The sequence below is a fragment of the Lacerta agilis genome, chromosome 9, assembly GCF_009819535.1.
Source record: "Lacerta agilis isolate rLacAgi1 chromosome 9, rLacAgi1.pri, whole genome shotgun sequence".
NCBI lineage: Eukaryota > Metazoa > Chordata > Lepidosauria > Squamata > Lacertidae > Lacerta > Lacerta agilis.
In genome coordinates this window covers 18,862,661-18,886,871 of record NC_046320.1, presented here as the reverse complement: position 1 = coordinate 18,886,871, position 24,211 = coordinate 18,862,661, and the positions used below count along the sequence as shown (strand labels likewise).

Here is a 24,211-nt window from a genome sequence, read left to right as displayed (position 1 = left end):
AGCATTGGATTATCGCTTAACTCTGTAAAATGGGGTGGGGAATATCAGGCTTGGGGTCTAAATGTGGCCCTCCAGACCTTTTTATCTGGCCCTCAGGACTCTCCAGGGCACAACGCTTACTAGGTCTGCTTTGAACTCTACTTGAGGGCATTTGCCTTGGCTGGAATGTGTCTTTGAACTCTGATAACTAGCATACTACTGTACAAAGCTAAAATTCACATTTATTGATCCACCCACTTACGTCTCTGATTATGCATACAACTGGTATATGGCCTCTGGACTGTTACCCAGAATGGAATTTATCCCTTGGCCTGAAAAACCCCACCCCCACCCCTGCTGTATGTCGTATTGTGTGTGTTGTGTAGCAGATAAGTGTTTTTGTTCTTTTTGATAAATAGAATCAAATTTAAGGCTTTAAAGAAATTTATTTTCTCAAACCCTCTTACAACACTTACAGCAGGTTTTTCTTTTTTAAAAAAATGGGCTCAGGATTTTTGCGTGGATTTCATTGCGTTGAGTTCTTGCCTATGCGGTGGCTTTCTCATTCATTCCAATGGAGGGAGCAACTTCAATGCAGACAGGTCAGACATTTTGTCATGGTGGTCTAAGAATACTTGGGCTGGTGGGGGACAGAACAAAATTTAAACACACATGTTCAGATAGGTTTAGAGCTATTAAAATTATTAAGCTAGATACTGTATACAGTATATATGCCTGTTTTTGCAACTGGAGATATACAGAAAGACCATCACCCACTCCTGTGTCATGGTCCTATAGATCTGCTTTTTCCATGGGAATGATGGGGCAGACAATGCACAGAAGAGATTTGTATATGCATCTGAACACAACGTGAAGTTCTAGATTGAGTTATTGGGTTTATTCTCTACAGTTCTACTTCTGTCTCTCGCACTTCTAATTGGTGGTGCTTTTTCTTTTCTTTCTTTCCTCCGAAGATTTCAGAGCAAGGTTTGTTTTTTTATTATTCAGCCTCAAAAGCCCTGTAATGTAGGCTGGGCCAAGCCCACCCACTGAGCTCTAGGACTGAGCATTGAAATAGTTTTGCTCCACTATATAACCAAAGGCAATTTTTAATTTGCAATTGTAAGCTTTGCAATTGTAACAGTTTAATTTGCAATTGTAAGCTTTGCAATTGTAACAGTTCTATTACTAACCTATGTCCAAAGATAAGCAAAACAGTTGTTTTCCCCATTCTTCCTCACATCCCAAAAAGTTTTCATTAGTAGCTTCTATTACTGCTTACTTTGATTGTGCCTGGTTTCACAGACTATGCCCTTTTCAGGTCCAAAGAGCTGTGAATGCAAGAGGGATTTGAAAATACAATGTACAACCAAATACTGGGTCTAAATAAACTTACTGAATATAACTTTTTTGTTGCAAGTCTGTGGATTAGTTCATACCTTCGTCTTTGGGCAGAATGTTCTCCCTGCAAACCCTCCTCTCAAACAAGCAATTGCAAGGAGAAAGTACTGACTGAAACAAAAGCACAGATAAATTTTGCAGCTATATTGCACACAGCACATTGCTGTCCCTATACTAGTTTTGTTTTTTTTTTTGTTCTGCAGGTGCTTTTCTTAGCTTGTCCCTAACTTCAGTGGCCATTTATGTAGGTCTCCCACACTTTTGGTAGGCCCAAACATTTTTTATGGTTCAAAAATATTTTTCTTCCCATATTCATAAAAAAGATAATTCTAGAAATACAAAGTTCTTTTAACTAGATCAGTGTTTTTCAACGGATGTTGCCTGGTGTGCCGTGGGAAAAATTGAAAAATTCAAGAGAATTACTTTATATATAGTCAATATAGGCACAGAGTTAAATTTTTTAACATTTTCTAATGGTGGTGTGCCTCGTGATTTTTTTCATGAAACAAGTGTGCCTTTGCCCAAAAAAGGTTGAAAAACACTGAACTAGATGACAAAGGTTGAAATCCCACAGCTATTCACTTGGAAGTAAGCTCCACTCAATGCAGTGGGACTAATTTCTGATAAATGATGCATAAGATTAGACAGTAGATGATTGTTTCTTTCTAAAGATCCCTCCCTTTTTTATTTCTGTCTCTGGCAGATTCCCAGGGAGCTCAATGGGAAACTTGGGTCAGGTCTGTAGAACTACCACAGAAGGTCTCTACACGTAAAAACGCATTTTGGGTGTTTTAAGATTTTATAAAAACAGTGCTTTGTATATATTTGTATATTTTAGTCATTATTACCATGTATTATGTTTGCTGCTGTCTGTGCACATAAATGGAGATAGATCATTTTAGCTTCAGTCAAGATAATGTTTAATAATCTGCTAGATTTTTTAAATTAATGTAAAAATGTATTCAGAATGTGTGACAGATAAAATACTTTTTGGTGCTTTTGTTTTTTGATGTTTATAAGTTGAAGTTACTGTAGACTAAGAAATTTATACTGCTGCTGTTCACTGTAAAAAAAGCTACTTTTGACAGTAATTGTGCATTTGTTCTACATTTTTTAAAATAAAGTTTAAAGTTGTACATGTTCTATAGGTTTCTTTTTTCATTTTCCAAAGTGTTGGAGACAACCATGATGTAACATAGTTTTTAAAATCTATAGGAATATCATATTCAAAACATATATTGATAGCCATTTATACTCTTTGCCACCTTGTTTCCTTCAGTAAAGGTTTGTATTTACATTTATTTCATGAGGTGATAAATAATCCTATAACATCTTTTTATCTTTAGCACTGTAATTCCTATTTTGAGAAGATAGAAACATGGGTGCCAACCCATTTAGCCAATTTGATAGTTTAGCACCCATTTGACTCTTTCACACGTTGCATGCCCACCAATGCATCTTGGACCTTGATAATGAGTTAGGCTTGCCATACGTCAGAAAAATTTCTGGAAACAGCTCCAGTAAATTTGGGGTCTTCCTAAAAAAATGCTCAACAACTTTGCAGCTGTCAGGAATTATACTTTTTGAAATATGACAACCCTATAACGAGAGGTGCAGATTATAATGTTCCCACTCCACTATTTGGATGTTATCTATATGTACGAGTGACCTGTATAACAGGTTTGGTGCAGTTTATTCACACTTCAGTTCCTAGGAATACTGCGGGGGGGGGGGCAAAGCAGGCAGAGAAGGAGGAGACGGTGAGGGAGGCTTTTTTTTAATTGGGGTGACGTAGAGAGCTTTCTCTCCTGCAAATGCTGCGCGTTGTGCAGAATGGAAATATTTAGGTGTGATGTTCTATCCACGGATGCAGCTTGGAGAGGGGAAATTCGAGAGGGCGAGGGAGCATGGGTCCGCTGTGGGGAGCGGAACGCATTTCTTGCGCACGGGTGCCTGCCTGCAGGAAGGATTTGTGCTGCGGAGCTGTGATGCATGTGATTCACATTCTATTCAGTTGAACCTCTGGTTACAAAGTTGACACTTTTTTTAGCAATGCCCCCCTAGTGAGCCTTCTTTTGTTCACTTCTTTTTATTTTGAGGCAGTGCACACCTATGTTTGTGGAACTGCAAACCTTTCCAGTCATGTGTTACTCCAAATCCCACATATGAATGTGGGGAAAGATGATGGTGTGTAGCCTGGTGTAAATTAATTTGTAGCCTGGGGGGATTACCACTGCGTGGACTGTCCCTGAGAACCGTAGACTGTCCCCAGGACAGGTGAGGGTGTTGATCCCTTATTTTCATGCTTCCTATACTTCCAAACCCAAGGTACCATTTCCATGTTCTCCAAAGCATCTATTATCCTATGGCCATTTGGGCAACATATCGTATTCTAGTATATTCATTAACGTGCCGCTGGCATTAGTATTTCCCAAACTTGGGTCTCCAGTTGTTTTCAGGCTACAACTCCCACCATCCCTATCTAGCGAGGGACGATGAGAGCTGTAGTCCCCCGAACAGCTGGAGACCCAAGTTTGAGAAACACTAGTTTACGAGCCAAACTTTGCAATAACCATTCCTGCCGGGGCACTAAAGCACCCTTAATGAATGTACTCCATAAAAAGCACCCGCCGCCGGCTGCTTAAAAAAAACAGGTGTTGTCCAGGAGCCGGTGCCATCATGCGGACACTGATGGCGCCTTTCCTAGTCCAGCTCAGCTGGGGCCAATGTGGATGGGATTAACGCAGGCTTGGTGGGAATAACGATATTGAAAACACCCACCACCCTGTTCTCATGCGCCAGAAAAGGAGCGACAGCTGGGGGTGAAGGCTCGCGTGTGTGGAGAGGTGGGCTTGGGCGAAAACCTCCCGCTAACAAACAAACAAAAAAAAAAAATGGGGCGTCCTCCACCCCACTTAACTCCAGAACTCGCTCCTGAGGCGGCGTCGCTGCCACGAGCGCTATTAATGACTGACAGCACCGCGGGGGGCCTGAGGGCGGGAAAGGAAAAGGCCGCTTTCCACCACAACCGCCTCAGTCGACCCGGGCCGCCTGCCTCGGCCTCCTCCCGCCCGCGCTTTCCCGCCCTCCTGAGTTGACGACGGGCCCCTTCCCTGGCCAACTTCTCCTCTCCTTCCCGCTATGAAGCCGTGGCTGCTGCTGCTCGGGCTCCTGCTGTTCCACCAAACGCTGCAAAATGGTGAGTCCGCCCGAGTGGCCGCTGTGTGTCTTGCGCGCCCCACCGCCTTCCGACGCTCAGCAGCATCCCTTTCAAAAAAAACACCCATTAAACTCCCCACCCCACCCCATGTTGTGTACATGCGACACTCATAAAACTTTTTTTGGGGAGAGGGAGAACTGCCGCCCCCAACCCCAGCCTCCCAGTTTCTGCCGCCTTTCCCGCCACTTGGCAGAGCGCCTCCTTCTCCTCCTGGCTAAGCAAGTGTGCCTCAGATTAATGGAGTCCGTTAGCTGCTGCCACCCCTCCTCTCCCCGGGAAAGAATGCTGAGAATTTGGTCGTGGGGTTTATTTTATTTTTCTCCACACCCCATTTAGTTACTACAGGACTGTGCTGCTCAGCATGACTCACATACATAGCTATTAAAGCAAACCAACATAGCCCAAAACTTGTTATTTTATTTTATTAAGGTTTTAATATGTTATGGACTATCGCATGGTGTTACTTTAATATAACAATGTATTAAAGTTAGATGTAAAGTAGGGTAACGGCAGTAAAATGTGTGGTTTTCACCAGTGGAAGAGCAATGCCTGTTTGCAAAGCCTGGCACAGTCGTGCATTTAAAGCTCCTGGTGAGCATCATCAAAGGGACTCGTATCCAATAATAACTTCATACGAGTTTTAATAGTCGGTTAGGATGCCCAAATGTCCAATCCAGGTAACTCGAAGATTTTTTGCCTGTCTGTGATACTTGGTGCAGAAAATATTGCCATATTGCAAGAACTATTTTTTGCAATTAGTTTTGAGATTGAGTTGCAGGACGTTAAACTGTTATGCTGTGGTCATTCTCTGTATCTGATATGTATTGAGAGAGAGAAAGATTAAATCAGTTTGGTTTTGGGTGCATGTGTGTATTGAAGCTGGGCTCAGTCTTGTTTTCTAACCATTGCACCATTCCTAGGGGCTGAGGTTTTTTGCCTCCCTCCCAATTAATAATAATAATTATTATTATTATTATTAATAATAATTTTAAAATTTATATCTCGCCCATCTTGCTGGGTTTCCCCAGCCACTCTGGGTGGCTTACAACATATATAAAAACACAACAAAGCATCAAACATTAAAAAACAAAATATCCTATACGAGCAACAAACAAACAGACCTAGAAATCAACAACAACAATAACAATAATAAACAGTTTACAGTTACAGGTATACCCAAATTAAAATAACTGCCAGCCCCAGTTAAACATTTAAGCAACATCAATAACTCATAACTAATTCAAAGAAGGGTTTCCTTGAATAAAAAGTTAACTTCACTGGCCTCTGGCGATTCAGTTTTGTTCCTGACCTATGTCTCACTCCAGCCCTGAAAGCTTTGGACACTTGCTAATTCCAATGCACTAGACATGTCTAACACACAGCTCAGTACATACAGGTCTTAATTAGAATTTAATCAATGCTAACACCTACTGAACCCAGAGATTTAGAAATGTCTAGTAGCCACAAACTCATAGCAACTGGCTTGCTATGAGAAGGTATGGATTATCAGTGCTTTTTTCGGCAGGGGGGAGGGAGCAGGGGTACGCATACCCCTAAACATTTTGTGAATCTTACGTTTGGTTGCAGTATTTCAATATGAGTAGGAAAATGAGAGTACTCCTAAACATTTTTTAAGGAAAAAGCACTGGATTGCATCAAATGGGCAACTGCAATGCCCACTCCCCTGAAAGATGTATATACTAATGATTTTCTTAATGCTTGCATACTCAGGGGGGGGGCATTTTTTTGTTGTTGCATGAAATAAAACCTTGGTTGGAAAGAGCATGCTGCTTTTGCTATTGGGTGAGCATGCTACTGTCCAGTCACAGCTGCAGTAAAATACTGAATTTCTCTCCTGTTTATCTTCTACTAGGGAACATGGGGGGGGGGAGAGAATCATAATGAACCAGGCAGTCCTTCAATTGTTTGACTCTAGAGACGAAAATTAGAGTGACATATCTACCCAGAGGATGCCCGAATACCATCTTCAGAATGAACCATTCCCGTCGTCTTTTTAAGAAATGAAACCTGGTAGCTTGAGGCCCAGTACAGATGTGCACTCCTACCCTGCTCTGTGGCCCTTGTTCTACTTGACTGTCTAAATAGGCATATTTATCACAGTATCAAGTAACCAACAATACATGAATGAGCTTGCTTAGATCAGTCACTGCAGGTGTAATTTGTGTTTCTGTTCCAAAACACAGTATTTCCCCACGGAATCCGTTTTATAGGCGATGGCACAAGGATAATACTGTACTAATTAAAAGGGAAATATATTACCTGGAAAAAAACATTAGAATTAAGGATTACAAGTAGTTTTACATGCACAAACCAAGTTTAGTTTTCTAAAATTCTAAGCCAACTTCCAAACCTATAATCTCAGCTGTTCTTTTTACAACTGTGTGTTCATATGAATGCTGACTAAGAGTAGTAGCTTCTGGCAAAGATAATTGATTTTACACAGAAGTGTCATCTTATCCTGTGGGAAGACCTAGTAATTGCTTATTTGCATGTGTTAATTTAAATCCATGCAGATTTAAAATTGCCTGTTGGTGAGCATCCTGAAATAACAAAAATTGAACAGGATGTATATACACACAAAAGCCCTCAGTGCTGTCTTGGCCTATTTAAAATAAATTGGTTACAAATGCTAATCCTATGTCAATACTGTGGATATTCTGGATTCCTTTCCATATGTGAGCTGAAAAACCCCTTTCAGGAATTTTTTTGTACCCAAAATAGAGCATGATATTTTCTTCTCTCTTGTGATAGCTATTGGTCAGCCTTCAAAGAACAAGCGTCCGAAGGAACCAGGAGAGAACAGGATTAAACCCGCTAACAAAAAAGTAAAACCCAAAACTCCCAAACTAAAGGAGAGAGAATCCACAGATGCTTCTCCAAAGATCCATTCCATCATGACACAAGTGATGGATAAGGGGCGTTTTCAGAAACCTGCTGCTACTCTGAGCCTATCTGCAGGACAGAATTTAGAACTGCGGTGTAAAGGAAATAAAATTGTATGGAGCCATCCTTCAGATCACAACAGGGTCAGGTAAGACTTTGAGAGGTGGAAATGAATAAAGTTATGCCCAAACTTTACTACTTCTTTTTTTAAATCAATGCAAATGTTGATGTTCCTTTGGTAAAATACATTGGAATGTATAGAGAAGGAGGAAAGATTTCAGAGGGATTTATGACAGACCATTGCCAGTGTTCAGTTTCCATAGAATTTCACCTAAAACAGAACTCAAGCTAAATAAAGTCGTACCTCGGGTTACGTACGCTTCGGGTTGCGTACTTTTTGGGTTACGAACTCTGCTAACCTGGAAGCGCAACCTGACGAGCGCGAATTTGCACATGCGCAGGGCGTTTTTCATGTTTTTTTCCGGGGGTTTGGGGTTTTTCCGGTCTGTTCAGGTTATGTCCTTTTCGGGTTACGTACTGTAACCCGGAACGGATTAAGTACGTAACCCGGGGTACCACTATAGAGGGGACAGGTGCTTTTGTTCAGATGAAATATCTGGAAACTTCTTTGTTGAAAGAATTGTAGCTGTAGTGTTATCATGTGTATATTTATCCGGAAGTAAGTCCAAATAATTCATTAGGACTTCTGAATGGATTTTGGAGTGCAGCGGTAGTCTTGTTTTACACATGTGGTTTACAGAAAATTAGTTTTCTAACTCAGATGCAAGTTTCTTATTGGGTGTATTCCCATCTGCCCTAGAAATACATAGCAATAACAGGTAGATGTTATCACAAGAGAATGTTTTGTCAACATTCTAGACTAGATTAGGAAAGTAGTCTTTATTTGTAATTACTTTTAGCTTTGCCATATTGTAAACTGTGTGATGTATGCTTTTTTCTAAATACATCCTGCACCTGCTGTTGCAAGATAGGGTTTTCTACCCTATCTACACTTAAGATAGAAGTATAGATGAATGTTAGCTGTGTGACAAGGGCCCCTATGTAAGTTATGTTCCTTACCGTGAACATTTTTTTGGGGGGGGGCGGGTGAGTCCCTAGGAGAGTCACCAAATTTTAGTTACTATTATAAATAAATGAATACATTGCTGAATAATAAAATGTGTAAGTCAAACTTCGATATATATGGTTAGCACTATTTGTGTTTATAGTGATTGGTATATTACATTGGGATAATAATGATTTTAAAAAGCTCATATAATTCATTGCCATGGGATGTTGTGGCTTTTGCTACAAGTGCCAATTACTCTGAAATGTAGTTTAAATAATGTCATGGAAGAAGTGTTTGAGGTTTTACAGACCTTGGTAGCCAGAAAATGCAAGCGCTTTCCGAGATACGACATCCCTCTATCTCTGATGAACTTCCATCACACTCAAGTTAGAAAATACATTAGTCGGCCAGATCCAGTATAGTATTGCAGTTATTCCAAATGGTCTTGTTTTTATTATGCAGTTAACTGAGCCACAGGATATTTGACCACTAGATGGCAGATTTCACCAGAAATATTATTGTCAAATAGCCTTGACCAGGGGGAGTTAATAAATAATTATGTAAAGGCAGAACTGACTGTACTTTTAATGGGTTTGTATAGTATTAGGCCAAAATGCCCAAATGCCTGACTGTAAAAGTAAGTGAGGTACTTTGACAAACGAAGACCCTTTTTCCAAGGCGTGATGTCCTGGAAGGATATGGTAAATTTGAAATGAGGACTCTGTAGTATTTTTTAGTATTTCAGTTGTCTCAGCATCTGGCTACCCATTTAAAATACTGAACTTTTAAATGTAGTTTTCTAAGGGTGCTGACTGAGAGTTGTAAGGAAACCCCTATTCCCCTCCCAGAGCTACAGTTCCCAGAGTTGTTTAACAATCAATCCCTCTCCTCAGGGAACTATTAGAGTAGTAGTAGCAGCAGCAGCAGCAGCAGCAGCAGTAGTAGTAAGTAAGTAAATAAATAAATAACCCACCCATCTGGCTGGGTTTCCCCATGTTAGTAACCATGTATGGTCTGCTGCAGTAAAAAGTTCGGTGGCATCATAAATGCTAACAAAGTTACAATTGTGAACTAGATATCCTGTATGTTTTTATTAACTTATAAATGCCAGGATGTTTATCTACATTGCATTGTGAATGGTCACTGTAATTACATTGCGTACATATAAGCTTCATTGCAATTATCTCCATGTTTATTTCTGGTACTTCACTTCCCTCTGACGCCACTGCTCCTTTTCTCTCTCTGCACCCCTGTGTACCTTCCAACTCAAGAGGACATTCCATGTACATGATGAAGTAGACTTTGGCCTGCCAAACTTACACCATAATACTATTGTGAGTTTGGGGGTGGGGGTAGAATCTTAACAGAATATCCCACTGTTCAAGGGCTATAATGGCCCGAGGTATGGGTTGAAGACAGGAGTGCCTGGCGTGCTCTGGTCCATGGAGTCACGAAGAGCCGGACATGACTAAACGACAACAAGGTATGGGTTGTTATCAGCAGGCTTTCTGTCACCCAGGGCAAAGATCCAGTTTGTCACCCCCCACATGTGTTTGCGTACACACACACACAACTCAACACATTTGTTCATAAAGGGTATAGAACATAGTTTGAAAGAGGCTGGAGAAGAAATAGTCTCTCCAAATAGTAAAATTGTCTGTGTATGTATCTTGCCTTCATTCAACTTTAAGTAGATCTCCTCAGAGAGTAATAGATCATTTAAGGAATTCTAAGAAGTATTATGACTATATAATAATAATAATAAGTAGTAGAAACTGATAATGATCAGGCACATAATAAAGAGTAAGTCCTATCAAACTCAGTGGGACTTACTTCTGAGTAAAAATGCTTCAGATTGCAGTATATGACTGCAGAATCTTTACACAGTTACCTGGGAGTAAGTTCCTTTGAATTCAGTGGGACTTACTTCTGAGTACTAAATGCTTGCAGTTTAAGTCTCTAAATAATAAAATAAAAGAATAATCCACAAGTTTCCTTAAAAAAAAATTGTTGACGGCTGAACCATTGCAGTTAAATAATTTAAAGTGGATTGGCTACATTCTCCTTCCAAATTACAGGAAGGGATAGATACAAAGTGCTTCGTATGTCAGCATCACATTTCTTTCATTGCAGGTATTTCATTTTCAGTATAAAGAGGACTCAGTTTTTGTAGCTGATTGTATGCAGCAGTGCCCTTTTTATGTATTCACATGGTGTAAACATGTATGTTGTCCTTAAGATCCAAACACACACACAGAGAGAGAGAGAGAGCAATACGCCAAAGTGCTTCTGTTCCTAAAAAGGGAAGGAAGCGGTGTTCTGATCTCTTCACCACTTTTAATTGATCTCTGAGACATTGAAGGAAGCAAAAGAAGAAGAAAGCAACAAAACTTCCCCCTTTCAACTTTGCTTGGAGAGGATTTATCCAGGATTTCTCTTTCGCACACAGTTCCAAAAACTGGGAGAAAGGGGAAGGAGGATCATTTTTCCAGGTTTTTCTGCTTCCCCTTGCAAATAAGCATCCCTCTGGGCCAGCCACACAGTAGGAGGAAGTCCCCCACCCCAGCTGTGAGCGAGCCCCTCCATCATAGGCTCAAGTTGCATATATAGTGTCTGCTCTCCCTCATTCCAACGAAACTAAACTCAGGGTAAGCAGCTAGAACCCCTGAAATCCTGCATGGCTCAGAGATTGGGGTAGCGTGCAATAATACATTTCTAGTATGAGGAAAGTTGCATCACCAATGTCTCTTCAATACCTTCACAGTTTAATGCAAAATTAAATCTGTAAGACATGGTGAATTTTTATTGTAGAAGGGAGCATGTAGTTTCATAGCTGTGAATCACATTTTAATGTATATGTATAAGTATATCCTTTGATTTCAAGTGCCATAAATGAAAAGGTGATGACTGAAGCAAAATGAGTAATGCTTATAGCACTTCCCAGCTCCTCACTGATGTGCCTGAAGCAACATACAGTGGTACCTTGGGTTACATACGCTTCAGGTTACATACTCCACTAACCCAGAAATAACGCTTCAGGTTAAGAAGGGTAAGAACAGAAAACGTGCTCTGGCGGCACAGCGGCAGCGGGAGGTCCCAGTAGCTAAAGTGGTGCTTCAGGTTAAGAACAGTTTCAGGTTAAGAACGGACCTCCAGAATGAATTAAGTACGTAACCAGAGGTACCACTGTAGTAAGTGAAAAATAAAGATGGAGGAGAGGAAACTGAGCCCAACAAACATATAAAATGCCAAAGAGCTGGCGGTTGCAAGCCTATAAGCATTTAATAGGACTGTAAGCATGTAGTTCATGTTGCTATTATATAACAGAACATATTCACCAAACAACTGAAGACACTACCAAGGATTTGGGAAAATCCTACCGCACTCTGAGGCTCGTTTTCTGAAAGCAAAGAATGGAAAGACCAAGAAGGGGTATCTCCAAGCTTCCATCAGTAACTAGCTATACTCTTGGACTGGCACACTTGGAAAAGGCCCACTTGGATGTTTTGGAACCATGAGAGTCTACAGTTTCAGATACTTTGGGCTTTTTATATTTCAGCATTTAGAATGTTATTGATTATGATTAATATAGCAATAATTGGTTCCATCTCTACTTAGCAGAGTGCCTTCCTCATGCCTAAAATGATAGAACGCAGCTGGAATGAGCATGTTGTTATTGAAGTACCTGGTAGAAGGATATTATTGTGATCTTGAACAGGTTTACCAAAGCTGGCATGCCACTCTTGATTTTAACTGGCGCTCATCAAGTTCACTATCACTTTTATCACGAATGGTTCAACCTTCAATTTTATCTTCTCCACAAAAGTGATCTGAACAGAAGGCAGTCTCAAAAAACACAAACAAACAAACAAACAAACAAACCAGAAGCAACATTTAGGATGACCATCTCTTACCATGCTGATGGTAAGATGGTGTATATCATCTTTGTCACTGTTTCCCAAGTCATTCAGAGCTTGCTGTGGTGGGCTGCATTTTCCTGTTGCAAAAAGGTATTAAGCTGATTTGACATCATCACTACTAGTTATTCAGCAAAAACTGATGACACTAATAACGTATCTGATCTGTTTGCTTCTTTCAGCACTAAGAAATCTCCAAGCTCACATATCAAGAATTTCATCACTCTTGTTTGTAATAGTACCTTTTCTCCCAGAGTCTGTGGGTGAAACCCTTCATCTCCCTTGACTCGTTGGCTTCTATTTCCTTAGTTATCCTTGTGTTCTTACTTCAGTAACTACTTGCACATACAATTTGTGTGATAATATAGATTGGCAGCATGCGTGATATTCCACCTGCAAACCAATCATTAGAATCTACCCTTGGCCTTTGCAGAACTGAGTAGCCCTCAGAATCATAAATGCACGATGATACTCAACTGTAGGGTGATTAATATATGTTCATCAAAGTTTAGCCCTTAAGCATATGATCTGTTAACCTACAAACTCCAAGTTACTGCAGCTACCCTCCTTTCAAGTTGCTATTTGTCAACTTGTTTGAAGTGGTGACTATGAATCTTTGGTCACATCCACAAATCCATTAAAAACACATTTTTATCACTTTAACAGTCATGCCTTTCTTCAAGAATCCTGGGAATTGTAGTTTACTCCCCACGGGGCTACAGTTCACAGCACTTTAAACTACAGTTCCCAGGATTCTTAGGAGGTATAAGAGTGCTTTTCATGTGTGGTGCGAATGTGGTCTTTATTCTGGGATGTCCTCTTCCACATCTGTCTGTCTAAACTGCAAAGCTATTATTCCAATGGTCGGCTTCAATGTGTGCTACTTCTAACCACTGCTAAAGTGGTATTCAGATGCTGTACTTGCCAGCATCTTTAGTCATTTGGTGCCCATTTCCTGTAAATAGTGAAATTAGTCAAATTATTATGCAAGGGTGTAATATGAATTTGCTTTATGGCATATTTTATCAATATTTAGGGTCAATTTTGTTTCCTCAATCTTTATTCTCCATATAAGTGCTACTTCTTTTCTTATTAATGTTCTGTTCATTCTGTCAGTCTTTAGAAGATTAAGTACCACGGACTGCAAGTGGAGCAGTTTCTGCCAGTTGCCACATTTTGCATTTCTCTAGCGACATACTTGCATTGAGAAAGAAAGGGATGTGTCTGAAATTTGTGAACCTGTTTTTCAGGATCTGCTGTACATATGATGCTTTGATAAGTTAAGTGCATCACCAATTAAGGCAATTTTCATGGGCATATCTCTTATTATTCCAACTTTCTTGGTAAACATGTAAGCTTTTGACTTACAAAGCATTCATTACCAGAAAGCAAGCTTTAGTCAATGGTTTCAGCCTATGACAGAAATGTAAATGTTTGAGAAAGAACTCATAGGTGGTTAATTCTCCATTGTGTATGGCTGCACCTCACTTACTCACGCAAAAGAACAAATGTGTCTCTGGATACATGCTGCTGAGCTGCAGAAGGGGAGACTTGCGCCCAACCTTAATGCCTTCTCAAGGAGGGGCAAAGGGTAGTAAGTCCCAAGCAGACAGTATATTCATAATGCCCAGCACAGCGGGACCATCTGGTCCTGTGCTGGCCTCGCAAGAAGTTCTGAATTGAGCTACTGTCATTTGAAGAGGAGAACAGGCTAATCAGAAAACAGTTAGCATCCTAGACAGTTGCCAATACAACAGATTAATCAGCAGGGGGTTGCAGACTGTTTTAATGACCTAAGGAACTAAGATCTCTATTGAAGCTGGCTGTTTGTGTTGATGGATACAAACAAACAACTCTGATACCATTCTGTTTCTTCTCCTCAGACTGTTACATTTCAAACCCTTTGCACCAGAACCATTTTGAGATTAACACTGAAGTCCAGTGAACTGGTCTCAGAATGATCAACTTGCTGAGACCCTATTTCTAAGTAAATAAGCATAGGATTAGGCTGCATATAATTTAGATATAAGAAGTTGGTAGCTACTGATAGAGTGCTTATAGCCAGGGCTGGGGTTTTTTATACTTTGCTTTTAAATGGAAATTTTATACCACAGTAATCTAAGTTTTGGGGTGAGAAAACTGAATTCTGCAATGAGTCTAAATTGTGCATATTAAGTATATTTCCTTGTTTGTTTTGCATAATATCTTAATGCTTCTGCTAATCAGTGGGAGAGACAACAAACTATGCAGCAGGGCTCTGAAACTGTGGTCTGAACTGGTAGAAACTTTTCATGTACATCTGGCTTCTGTGCTTTCGTCAAGCATGCCTTTCTAACATATGAGATAGAAATTTGCCTTTAAAGGTCCCCCTCCTGAAATTTCTATGATTTTTTTAAAGTTCCACCCAACATCAATCTCTGTGTTAGCACAATGCTTGCCTAAAATTAAAAAACAAATAAAAAAGATGTATAGTATTGATACATCTACAAATGAGTTTATCTTGTGCTACTTAATGGGTTCTTCATGGGAACTAACATTTCAAAATAGATCCCAGGTTGTGTAGGGATTTGGACCACTTTTCTCGGTATGGTCTATATCGAATGTTGGCATTTCCGCAATTTGCTTTGGATGAACTGAATCAGGGCATATGTTGGTGGAAAGGAAACTCTGGAAGAGATTGATTTCATACACAAAGTCCTAATTATTTAGCTTCCATAGGGATACATTATGGATTTTCTTGGAAAGTTATTTGGCTATTTTGATTGCTGGATGGCTTATATGTAGAGGGTTTGATGGATAGCTTATTGTGTGGAGAAAGTTGAGCCAATCAAACTGTGTGATTTGCTAATTAGTGCTGACCTTAATTTGCCTCATTCAATGGTGCTCTAATGATTTTAGCAGACTGTGATAACAGGGGGAGTAAAAATTCTTCAGGCACAACTGATTCTCTGTATTGGAGATACTCAGTATTGAATATCTTACCATTTTCTCTGGAGGCATGTATTCCTAAACCACAATCACATTATTCAATTTTCAATTAGCTCCCCAAAAGGGGCTCGTGCAAAGTATTTGTCCCATGGCTGCCACCAGCCAAGCCCCTTCCCATGAGGTCCGAAGATAAGCAAGGAGCCAAGCAGGAATCGCAAGTAAACAGCTGAGGGGTTGCTCAACATTTTCTTCTTCCTATGTGCTGAATATATACTGGTAGAGACACAACTGGGAAAGAGATCATCTTCTCTTCAAATGACCATATCTAACCCCTCGGCCATCCTAAGGACCACACCCTCTCAATTAGCCTTTGGCTAATTATACAATCTATATAGCCATTTAAACTGTGTGTGTGTGTGTGTGTGTGTGTGTGTTGAGGGGTGGGTTGTTGTGCATGTTTGTGTTTTTATATTGTAAACTGCCCTGTGATCCTCAGTTGAAGTGCAGTATAGAAATTTAATAAATAACAGTAGTAGTAATAAAAATAATAGTTTTTTTTTATAGTGCCCAAGGCAGATGTCAAAGGGTTGCCATATTTTGAAGAGCAAAAAAAAGGACACATTTACTGACTTCTACTTTTAACTATGGATCTCTGTGATGACTCTACCCATGAAAAAGAGGGTGTGTCCTGGAAAAAGAGGACATGAAAAACTGAACATTGCCCTATACAATCGTACTGACATCACTTTTGCTTTCTTATATCAAGTGCCAAGAAACAGAAATAAATTGTATGATGGTATTTGTTGCTTTAGTCATGCAAACACTTGCAGAGTATTTATTTTTTGATCAGTGTTAGAAATTAGCCAGGTGCGTTTTGCTGCTGGCGTGGGTCCAGTTGCAACTATGTGGAGATTTTTGGGTCACAGTTTAAAAAGCTCTGCCTTAGTCCATAGTTTGTACCATTTTCACTGTGTGTGTGTGTGTGTGTGTGTGTGTTTCCCCTTCTTGCATTCTGGGACAAGTCAATTATTGTAAGAGCAAGCTACATTCAAGCAATGTAGAATCGTAGAATTGTAACATTGGTCCAACCCCCTGGAAAATAGACATTCCATTGTGGTGGCCGTAACCAAGATTAAGGTGCACTTGGCACCTAGTTTATATACCTGAGTTTCTAACACTGGTTTTCATCCCATAAATCAATATCATCAACAGTATTAACCAGTGACATTTAATTAGGTGCATCTGTGGTGCTGTGTCATTCTCTTTACCACACATGATGAGTAAGTGCTTGGTCCTTAAATTATGTCATTGCATTGTCATTATGTTATTCCATCCCATTCATTTCAGTGCAAAGGAAATGCAATACATATGACAGGGGAGGCGGGTAGTAATTATATCATGTATGGGCCGAAAGCAATACCAACAGTGAATATTGATTGTATTTGCTGGATTGATTTCAGTTCTGGACATGGGATGAATAAGTGAACATTGGCAGTTTCTGCTACCACTTCTGTTTTTGTTGGAATTCTCCAACATCCTTGCCTGGGTGTTTTGTATATTGAAGTCCAGCAGTAGAGGTTGGCCTGTGTCCACTTCCCTCTGTTGTTGCCAGCGTTCGAAACTCCCATTGTTCTCGGCGCGTTTTGCGACAGGGAATTTCATTAATGTGTGCAGTTTCTGAGCCCTGAGAACAGTACTGCGCCTAAGATTTCAGATTAAAACTGCCACTGCTGGAATGAAAGGTGGACCCTTTTCTGCCTCCCCACTTCTAGCTACTCTCTGAGGACTGGAGAAGGGACCCTAATAAGAATATTAAGGGGGCAGGCAGGGGGAGTTTGGCTTTGTTTTTTGCAGTCTTCAGATGAAGACTAGACCATGTGAAAAATGAACATAAGGTTTTAGCTGCAGTTCATTCATTTTCAGCTTCTTGTTATATAAAAAAAAGTGTGCCTAGACATTCTGTTGTTGTGCCCATAACCTAGGTTTAAGGTGTCATTTTGCTCCTGGCTTTCATTTCTCAGTTTCTAACACTGGTTGCTAATATCTTGAAGAGAAGGAACATGGGCTCCAAGTCCCCATCTCCACTTCCCCATGCTGCAACCTTGGTGGCGGCTCTTGCTCCTGGTGCACCTTTGGCACAGCGGGTAGAAGTTCCCTGGCACTTGCGCCATTAGGCCATTAGGGCCAAGTTCAGACCATCATTCTGAACTATGGTTAACTGGACCTTGATTTATAAACCTTGACTTGGCATGTCATGTGAACTAGGCCTTGGTGCTGACTGTGTGTGCTGTATATATATATATATATATATATATATGTGTGTGTGTGTGTGTAATGCATGCAGTGTGTGTATCTGTGCTTCAGCTCTGCCTACATCCCCTTTCGTTTTGACCCCACCCACCACTAGCACGTTGCCCCAATAAACTTGGCCATGAACTAATGCAGCTCTTGGACTGAAACGGTCCTCCATAACCTTTGACTTTGTGCTTTCTCTTTGTCCTTGCTAGCATCAGGCAACATGACAGATATGGGCAGCTGATTCTGGCAAATGCCACTGCAGCAGACACTGGTCAATACAGCTGCTGGCTCCTGCAATGCAGTGGCTACAATTGCAAGAAGGATGAGACCAAAACGGGCTCAACGTACATCTTTTTTGCAGGTAATGGAATGGATCATTGTTCCCAAAGGTAGAAAGGTCCTTCCTTAATGCTATCTTTTTCCCCCCATCTTTGCACTTCACGGTATCCCTGTATTGAGTGGGCAGCAAGTGTTTCTGATAGTGCAGATTATGACCTCTTTTGTGCTCATTAGTTACATGCTCATTTTTCAAAGCAGTTCATTTTTTAGCACTGCTGTATTTGGGTTTGCTTAGTCTTTTGGTGATACATTATCTTATTTAAGCTTCTTGTTTACACAGTGGAAATATTTAATTGGAGATCAAAGCAAGTTAAAAAAGAGGAATGGTTAATTAGTGCCTGCTGTCTGTTTTGTAGAGAAAATTTACAACCAGCTGCATTATGGTTATTTAAGGTGTGCAGTGGTGGATGAAGTTAAAAAGTCACTGCATGCACATCATTCCTTAATGCAGCCTTCCTCAAGGTGTAAGTTTTTGACTAATTTCCTCACCACTGGATGCAGTGTTTGGAGCTGATGAGACATCTGGCAGGTACCAGGTAGGGGGGAGGTGGCCCTAATAAGCAAGATAAAGAGCAATAATGTGAGGTGAAAATGCACTGCGTAAAGAGTGGTGATTGAAGTAGGATACCAAGTCTACAAATCATGATTGGTACGCATTTGGGGTCGTGGGTGGCGCTGCGGTCTAAAGCACCGAGCCTCTTGGGCTTGCTGATCACAAGAATGGCAATTCGAATCCGTGGGACAGAGTGAGCTCCTGTTGCTCTGTCCCAGCTCCTGCCAACCTAGCAGTTTGACAACATGCCAGCACAAGTAGATAAATAGGTACCGCTGCGGCGGGAAGGTAAACACCGTTTCCGTGCATTCTGGCACTTCATCATAGTGTCAGAAGTGGTTTATTCATGTTGGCCATATGACCTGGAAAAGCATTCTGCGGACAGACACCAGCTCCCTCGGCCTGAAAGCGGAAATGAGCACCGCACCCCATAGTTGACTTCGACTGGACTTAACCGTTCAGGGGTCCTTTACTTTTTATCAATATGGATTCTGATCAGAAGTAGAGGATTCTAGGTGGTGAAGTTAGTACAATAGCTCAGCTTGGAAAGATCCGGTTATTTTTAAAATTCAGAAATGCAGTCACCATTCAGAGACTTATGCTGTAAGATGCAAATCTGCTGTTGGGATTCTTTTAAAACTGCATGCAATGTATTGGGAAGGCTGCATTCGCAGTCTGAGAGGCCCTGCTGAGCACATGGCCACATTCAATAAAGGCTTAGTGATTTGGGGCTTAGTGTTTAAATTCAGTAGCTAAGTATTTGAAATCACAACTGAAAACATAATTCTTGCAGAGGTACTATGGTTGCCTCTCTCACTAGGTTAGGCTTGGACAAATTGTTATCCACTTTTCATGTATGCCAGTCTTCATGTGGCTTTGGGGTGGGGTGTTTCACAAGGCTCATTAGTCTCCGAAGAATGGTTTGTTTACCCCTGAGGTAGACCGGGCATTTGCTTACAGGGGACATGCAAATTAGAGATGCAATGAAGCCATTATATATTTCAATTAGTTCATTTATTTTCTTTTAGAAAACTACTCTTAAAGGTTACTTGTTGGTGAAAATCAGAAGTCTGCTAATAAACAATTTATCCCATTATTGATGTTTTTGCTTGGTGTTGGTTAAAATGGTAATGACTGGTGCATGATTAGTATCCATTGTCGTGCTTCTTCATACAGATAAAGGGGAGCTCTTCGTTCCCTCTGCCAGTTATTTTGAAGTTGTCTACCTCAACCCAGATAAGCCAGCGGTAGTTCCTTGCCGAGTGACCAGCCCATCAGTGAAAGTCTCATTGCACCAGGAGTTTCCAGCTGAAGAAATCCAAGTGGATGGAACCAACATTATTTATGACGTGAAGAAGGGTTTTATCTATAAGCACCCAACATCTGATCACAAAGGAGTGGTTTACTGCAGAGCAGAATCATGGGGAGCGCCTCAGATTTCCATCAAGTACCAGTTGCTTTATGTGGAAGGTAAAAAAAAAACTAACTGAATGGCTCAGGCTAACATCAAAGCAGTTCTACTGTACACTCTCAGTCGCAGTGCTTTAAACTGGCCCTGAGCAATTTCCCACACAGGTTAACACAGTGGTGATCTGTGTTTATGGTGACGCAGGTGGCACTGTGGTCTAACCACTGACCCTCTTGGGCTTGCCAATCAGAAGGTTGGCAGTTCAAATATCCGCAGTGGTGGTGAGCTCCCATTGCTCTGTCCCAGCTTCTGCCAACCTAGCAGTTTGAAAGCATGCCAGTGCAAGTAGATAAATAGGTACCGCTGCGGCGGGAAGGTAAATGGCGTTTCCATGTGTGCTGGTTTCCATCATGGTGTTCTGTTGCACCAGAAGCGGTTTCATCAATGCTGGCCACATGACCCAGAAAGCTCTCTGTGGACAAATGCTGGCTCGCTTGGCCTGAAAGCGAGATGAGCGCCACAACCCCATAGTCACCTTTGACTGGACTTAACTGTCCAGGGGTCCTTTACCTTTGTTTTACCTTATGGTGAGCTACCTAGGTACTCAGGTTTATACTAAACTACTCAGGCTACTTCACCACAAGCAAAACACATTCAAATGTGTTTTCTGAAGTCAGCCAAGTAAAATTATCAGCATAGTGAAACTTTCCAAACCTCAAGCATTTATCTACTTTGAAACTGAGGCAGAAGATAGAAGTTCTCGGTTATCTTTACGCAATACCTGCATTTTCCCCAAGCTATGTCAAAGAACACTTAAAACGAAGGGAAGTCTTATAATACTACAGTAATACATCTGCACCCACAAATATTTCCCCCCGAAACAGCAGTTGCAGCTAATTTGTGAGCAAATTACAAGAGAGTTGTGTATCTGTTGGGTGGGTTTGAGCAATATGAATTAAAAATTGACTTTGAGTAGAATTTTTAATTGTCGATATTTTTTTCTACTCCCTGTGTAAATGTTGTTGACAGTGACTTGAGTGCAACTATTAGCAGCTGGTAATCTTGGTTTCCATGTTGTGGAATTTTCACTTGCTGATTTCTACAAGTCAAGCTGGTCCATTTGCAACCCTGGTAGGCTATTAAAAATGTGGAATTGCTTTTTATTGTCTCTCGCCCATCTCTTTGAACCAGTCCCTAGTGGCCCACCTTCAACTACAATCAAAGCATCTTCCAGTACGGCAGAAGGTGGTGATGATATCAGTGTTCTGTGCACAGTTTTGGGGGAGCCAGATGTAGAAGTGGAGTTTAATTGGATATATCCAGGGCAAAAGGTAAACTGCTTGTTTTGTTATTTCTCAAAAAAATAAATAAATAGAAAATTACGATCACGCAAGTAAGTCTAGCATGAAATTTAGGAAGGCATGAAAACAAAACTTATTAGCTACAAAGTTGCTGAAGTCTTGAGGACGATGCAGGCAGAGGGTAATGTTGACTGGTAATCTGTTTTTTCCTGCCACTTTTATCTTGGAAAGATTATACATACAAGGCTGATTTGGCCCAAAATTGGCCATCCATGTTTTGGATAAGTCTGCACCAAAAAAGCCTAACAAAAGGACTACTATAAAGTTAGTAAACAAGGAATGAGTAAACAAGGACTATGTTTTACAGAGAACGCTTATCATTATAATCTACCACAATGTTTTTCTACTATTAAATCCTGATAACTTTTTGAGGGTTATTTCCCTTCTGGATTTTGATTCTTCACCACTAGATTTTTAAAAATCAATTTATCTTCATCTACTGTCCTGTAGAACAGTAATTGACCCTTTCGAGTTTCCTTTTATTTTTCTATATATTGTAAATTCACAGATTAATATGACACTGTTACTGAAGCTGCAGGTGTATGCAGTTACTACAGCAACACAAACTCTTATCCTGTCTCAAAGCACAACCCATGCCATCAGGTTAGCAATAAGTGGCTACGAAAATTGTAACATAATAACATCGATTTGTGGACATTTCCTTTATTAGCAGGTAAATTACCGGTATGTGTGGTGATAGTAGGCATTAGGATAAAATGCAATCTGTTCCAAAGCCTCTTTCTGGTTTTGAGAGGTGGTAGTCAGTTGTGCCTTTGCAATATGGTGCTTGGATATTTTGAATATATTTACCACAACTGTGTCTGAAGTGGCACAGTTCTGCCCCATGATCTCTCATGCATAAATCCCACTAAAACCACTTTAAGTCTTGACAAAACAGATGGCAGGACTACATACCAAATGTCTCAAGTTCCACCTATTGCATGGGTTCAATTAACTTTTCAAAGATGGCATTTAAGACTTCCCAGACTCGGCTATATACCAAGTACCTGAACCCAAAAGAAACCATAGGACCAGTTTCCCCAAACTAGACAAAATACAGCTAAGGAAGTATTGAGGAGATTGTATTAAGGCTGTAATCTGTTGACAGACTCTGTTGGCCTTACTTCCAGTTATACGTGCCTAGCTAGGATCTGGCTGCACATCACATATAGGTGCTAAAATTCCCCAGTAAGTAATCTTTATCTGGCATGAATACAAAGAGAGGCGAGCCTTAAATGGTCATGTTTCCCCTTCAGATTAAAAGGGCAGAAACAAACAAAGACAGCCCTAGAAGCAGCAAACACATCTTTCATTGTATGGGAACAGCTGGGATTCTTATTGTAAAACCAGCAGCCTCGACATCTTCCACAATAGCTCTGCCATTCAGATTAAAACTCCTACGCTAGCAAGTAAACTACTGTTAATAAAATTAAATACTTTGTTTACAGAAATGCTTCTGATTACTATCTCATGTTAAGTGTTTTCCATCATTAGTATGAAAGGCCTGTGGTTATCCAAGACGCTTGGAGGCTGATCGACAGAGGAATTGGTCACACCACGAGAATTTCCGAGAGCCTTATTACCGTTGAAGATTTTGAGACCATTGATGGTGGAAACTATATTTGTATAGCTCAGAACCTTCGAGGACAGACCACAGTAGCTGCCTATGTGGAACTCATCTGACATATTGAGCTCTTGGAAACGACGGAAAAGGAAATGTATTGCTGGACTGCTTCTGGCTAGCTTTTTCTTCAGAACTTGAGATAAGTGGAAACAAATCTTAATATAATTCATTTTTTACCTTAGAGCAACACAAATGCAAGCATGTGGTTGTAAATGAGGGTTATTGTGCATGTGTAGCACAAGGGCTTCGAAACCGAACCAGGAACTAGAATAGCCATCACCCAGTGTTGCCTCTCCCACTCAAAAGTGGCCTTAGAGAAATGACCATCCTATCTTCATTATGGAAACACTGAATTACCACACAGGGTTGGTTGCTAAAGAGTGCTAAAATAAGTCTCCATCACATTCCGAATACTAAAGCACTATATAAATGCTAAGCATTAAATATAACTCAAGTCACTTTTTAGGAAATATGCATTTCAAAGCCATAATCTCACAATATTCTTTTGTCATTAGGAGATAAAAGCTAGCTAAGTTAACGTTAAAATTAGCCTTGCGCTTTAGTTTGCACACATGAAAAGTAAATATCACTTGTAACATAGATGCACATGTCTCCTGGTAGCTTGGAATGTAATGTTTATTTTGCTCTGTAAAATTTATTCCCCCTGTAGAATTAGTCATTGCTGTATGTTTTGTAGAAATTGCAGTACAATATATGTGAGTTTTAATATGCCATCTTTAGGTATAATAGACAGCTGCAGCCTGAATGGTTGTTTGTAAAATACGTATCAAACAAATAAAATACTCTGCAAGTTTTAAGCATTTGTAGATTTAATATTAAAAGTAGTTTTCTTATATTTATATAGGGGGCATGACTTAATGCATGTTACTCAGCTGTTTACATAGGAGAAGGATCCAGTTTTAGTGTTCAGTGTGAAGGTCTTTTGCTGATCACACCAAGCACTAAAAGAATTCTAAGAAAATGTAGAATTTAAATTGAATTCAAATCATTTCTATTGGTAACTGCATTTAGAATTAAGCACTCATCCAGCCTCTGTAGAAGGGAAACAAAAACAACTAGCATCTTTTAATAAATCTTTAAATAAATTAAGTTTTATCCTGTAAAGCAGCTGTATGTTTTCAGCAATACTAGACGATTCGACAAAACAACACTTCTGTGGCAGCTTATTCAGTCTTATTATTACTGTGTG

The 24,211-nt window shown here is 40.3% G+C and overlaps 1 protein-coding gene across 1 annotated transcript; it reads left to right on the top strand.

Annotated features, from left to right (window-relative positions):
• Positions 1 to 4,292: 4,292 nt before the first annotated feature.
• Positions 4,293 to 23,772, top strand: PDGFRL (platelet derived growth factor receptor like). Its single transcript, XM_033159836.1, has 6 exons — positions 4,293 to 4,579; positions 7,373 to 7,652; positions 17,926 to 18,077; positions 19,785 to 20,078; positions 21,208 to 21,347; positions 22,872 to 23,772. Exons 1-6 carry the CDS (start codon positions 4,522 to 4,524, stop codon positions 23,058 to 23,060), a joined length of 1,113 nt encoding a protein of 370 aa, XP_033015727.1. The 5' UTR covers positions 4,293 to 4,521; the 3' UTR covers positions 23,061 to 23,772.
• Positions 23,773 to 24,211: the final 439 nt, after the last annotated feature.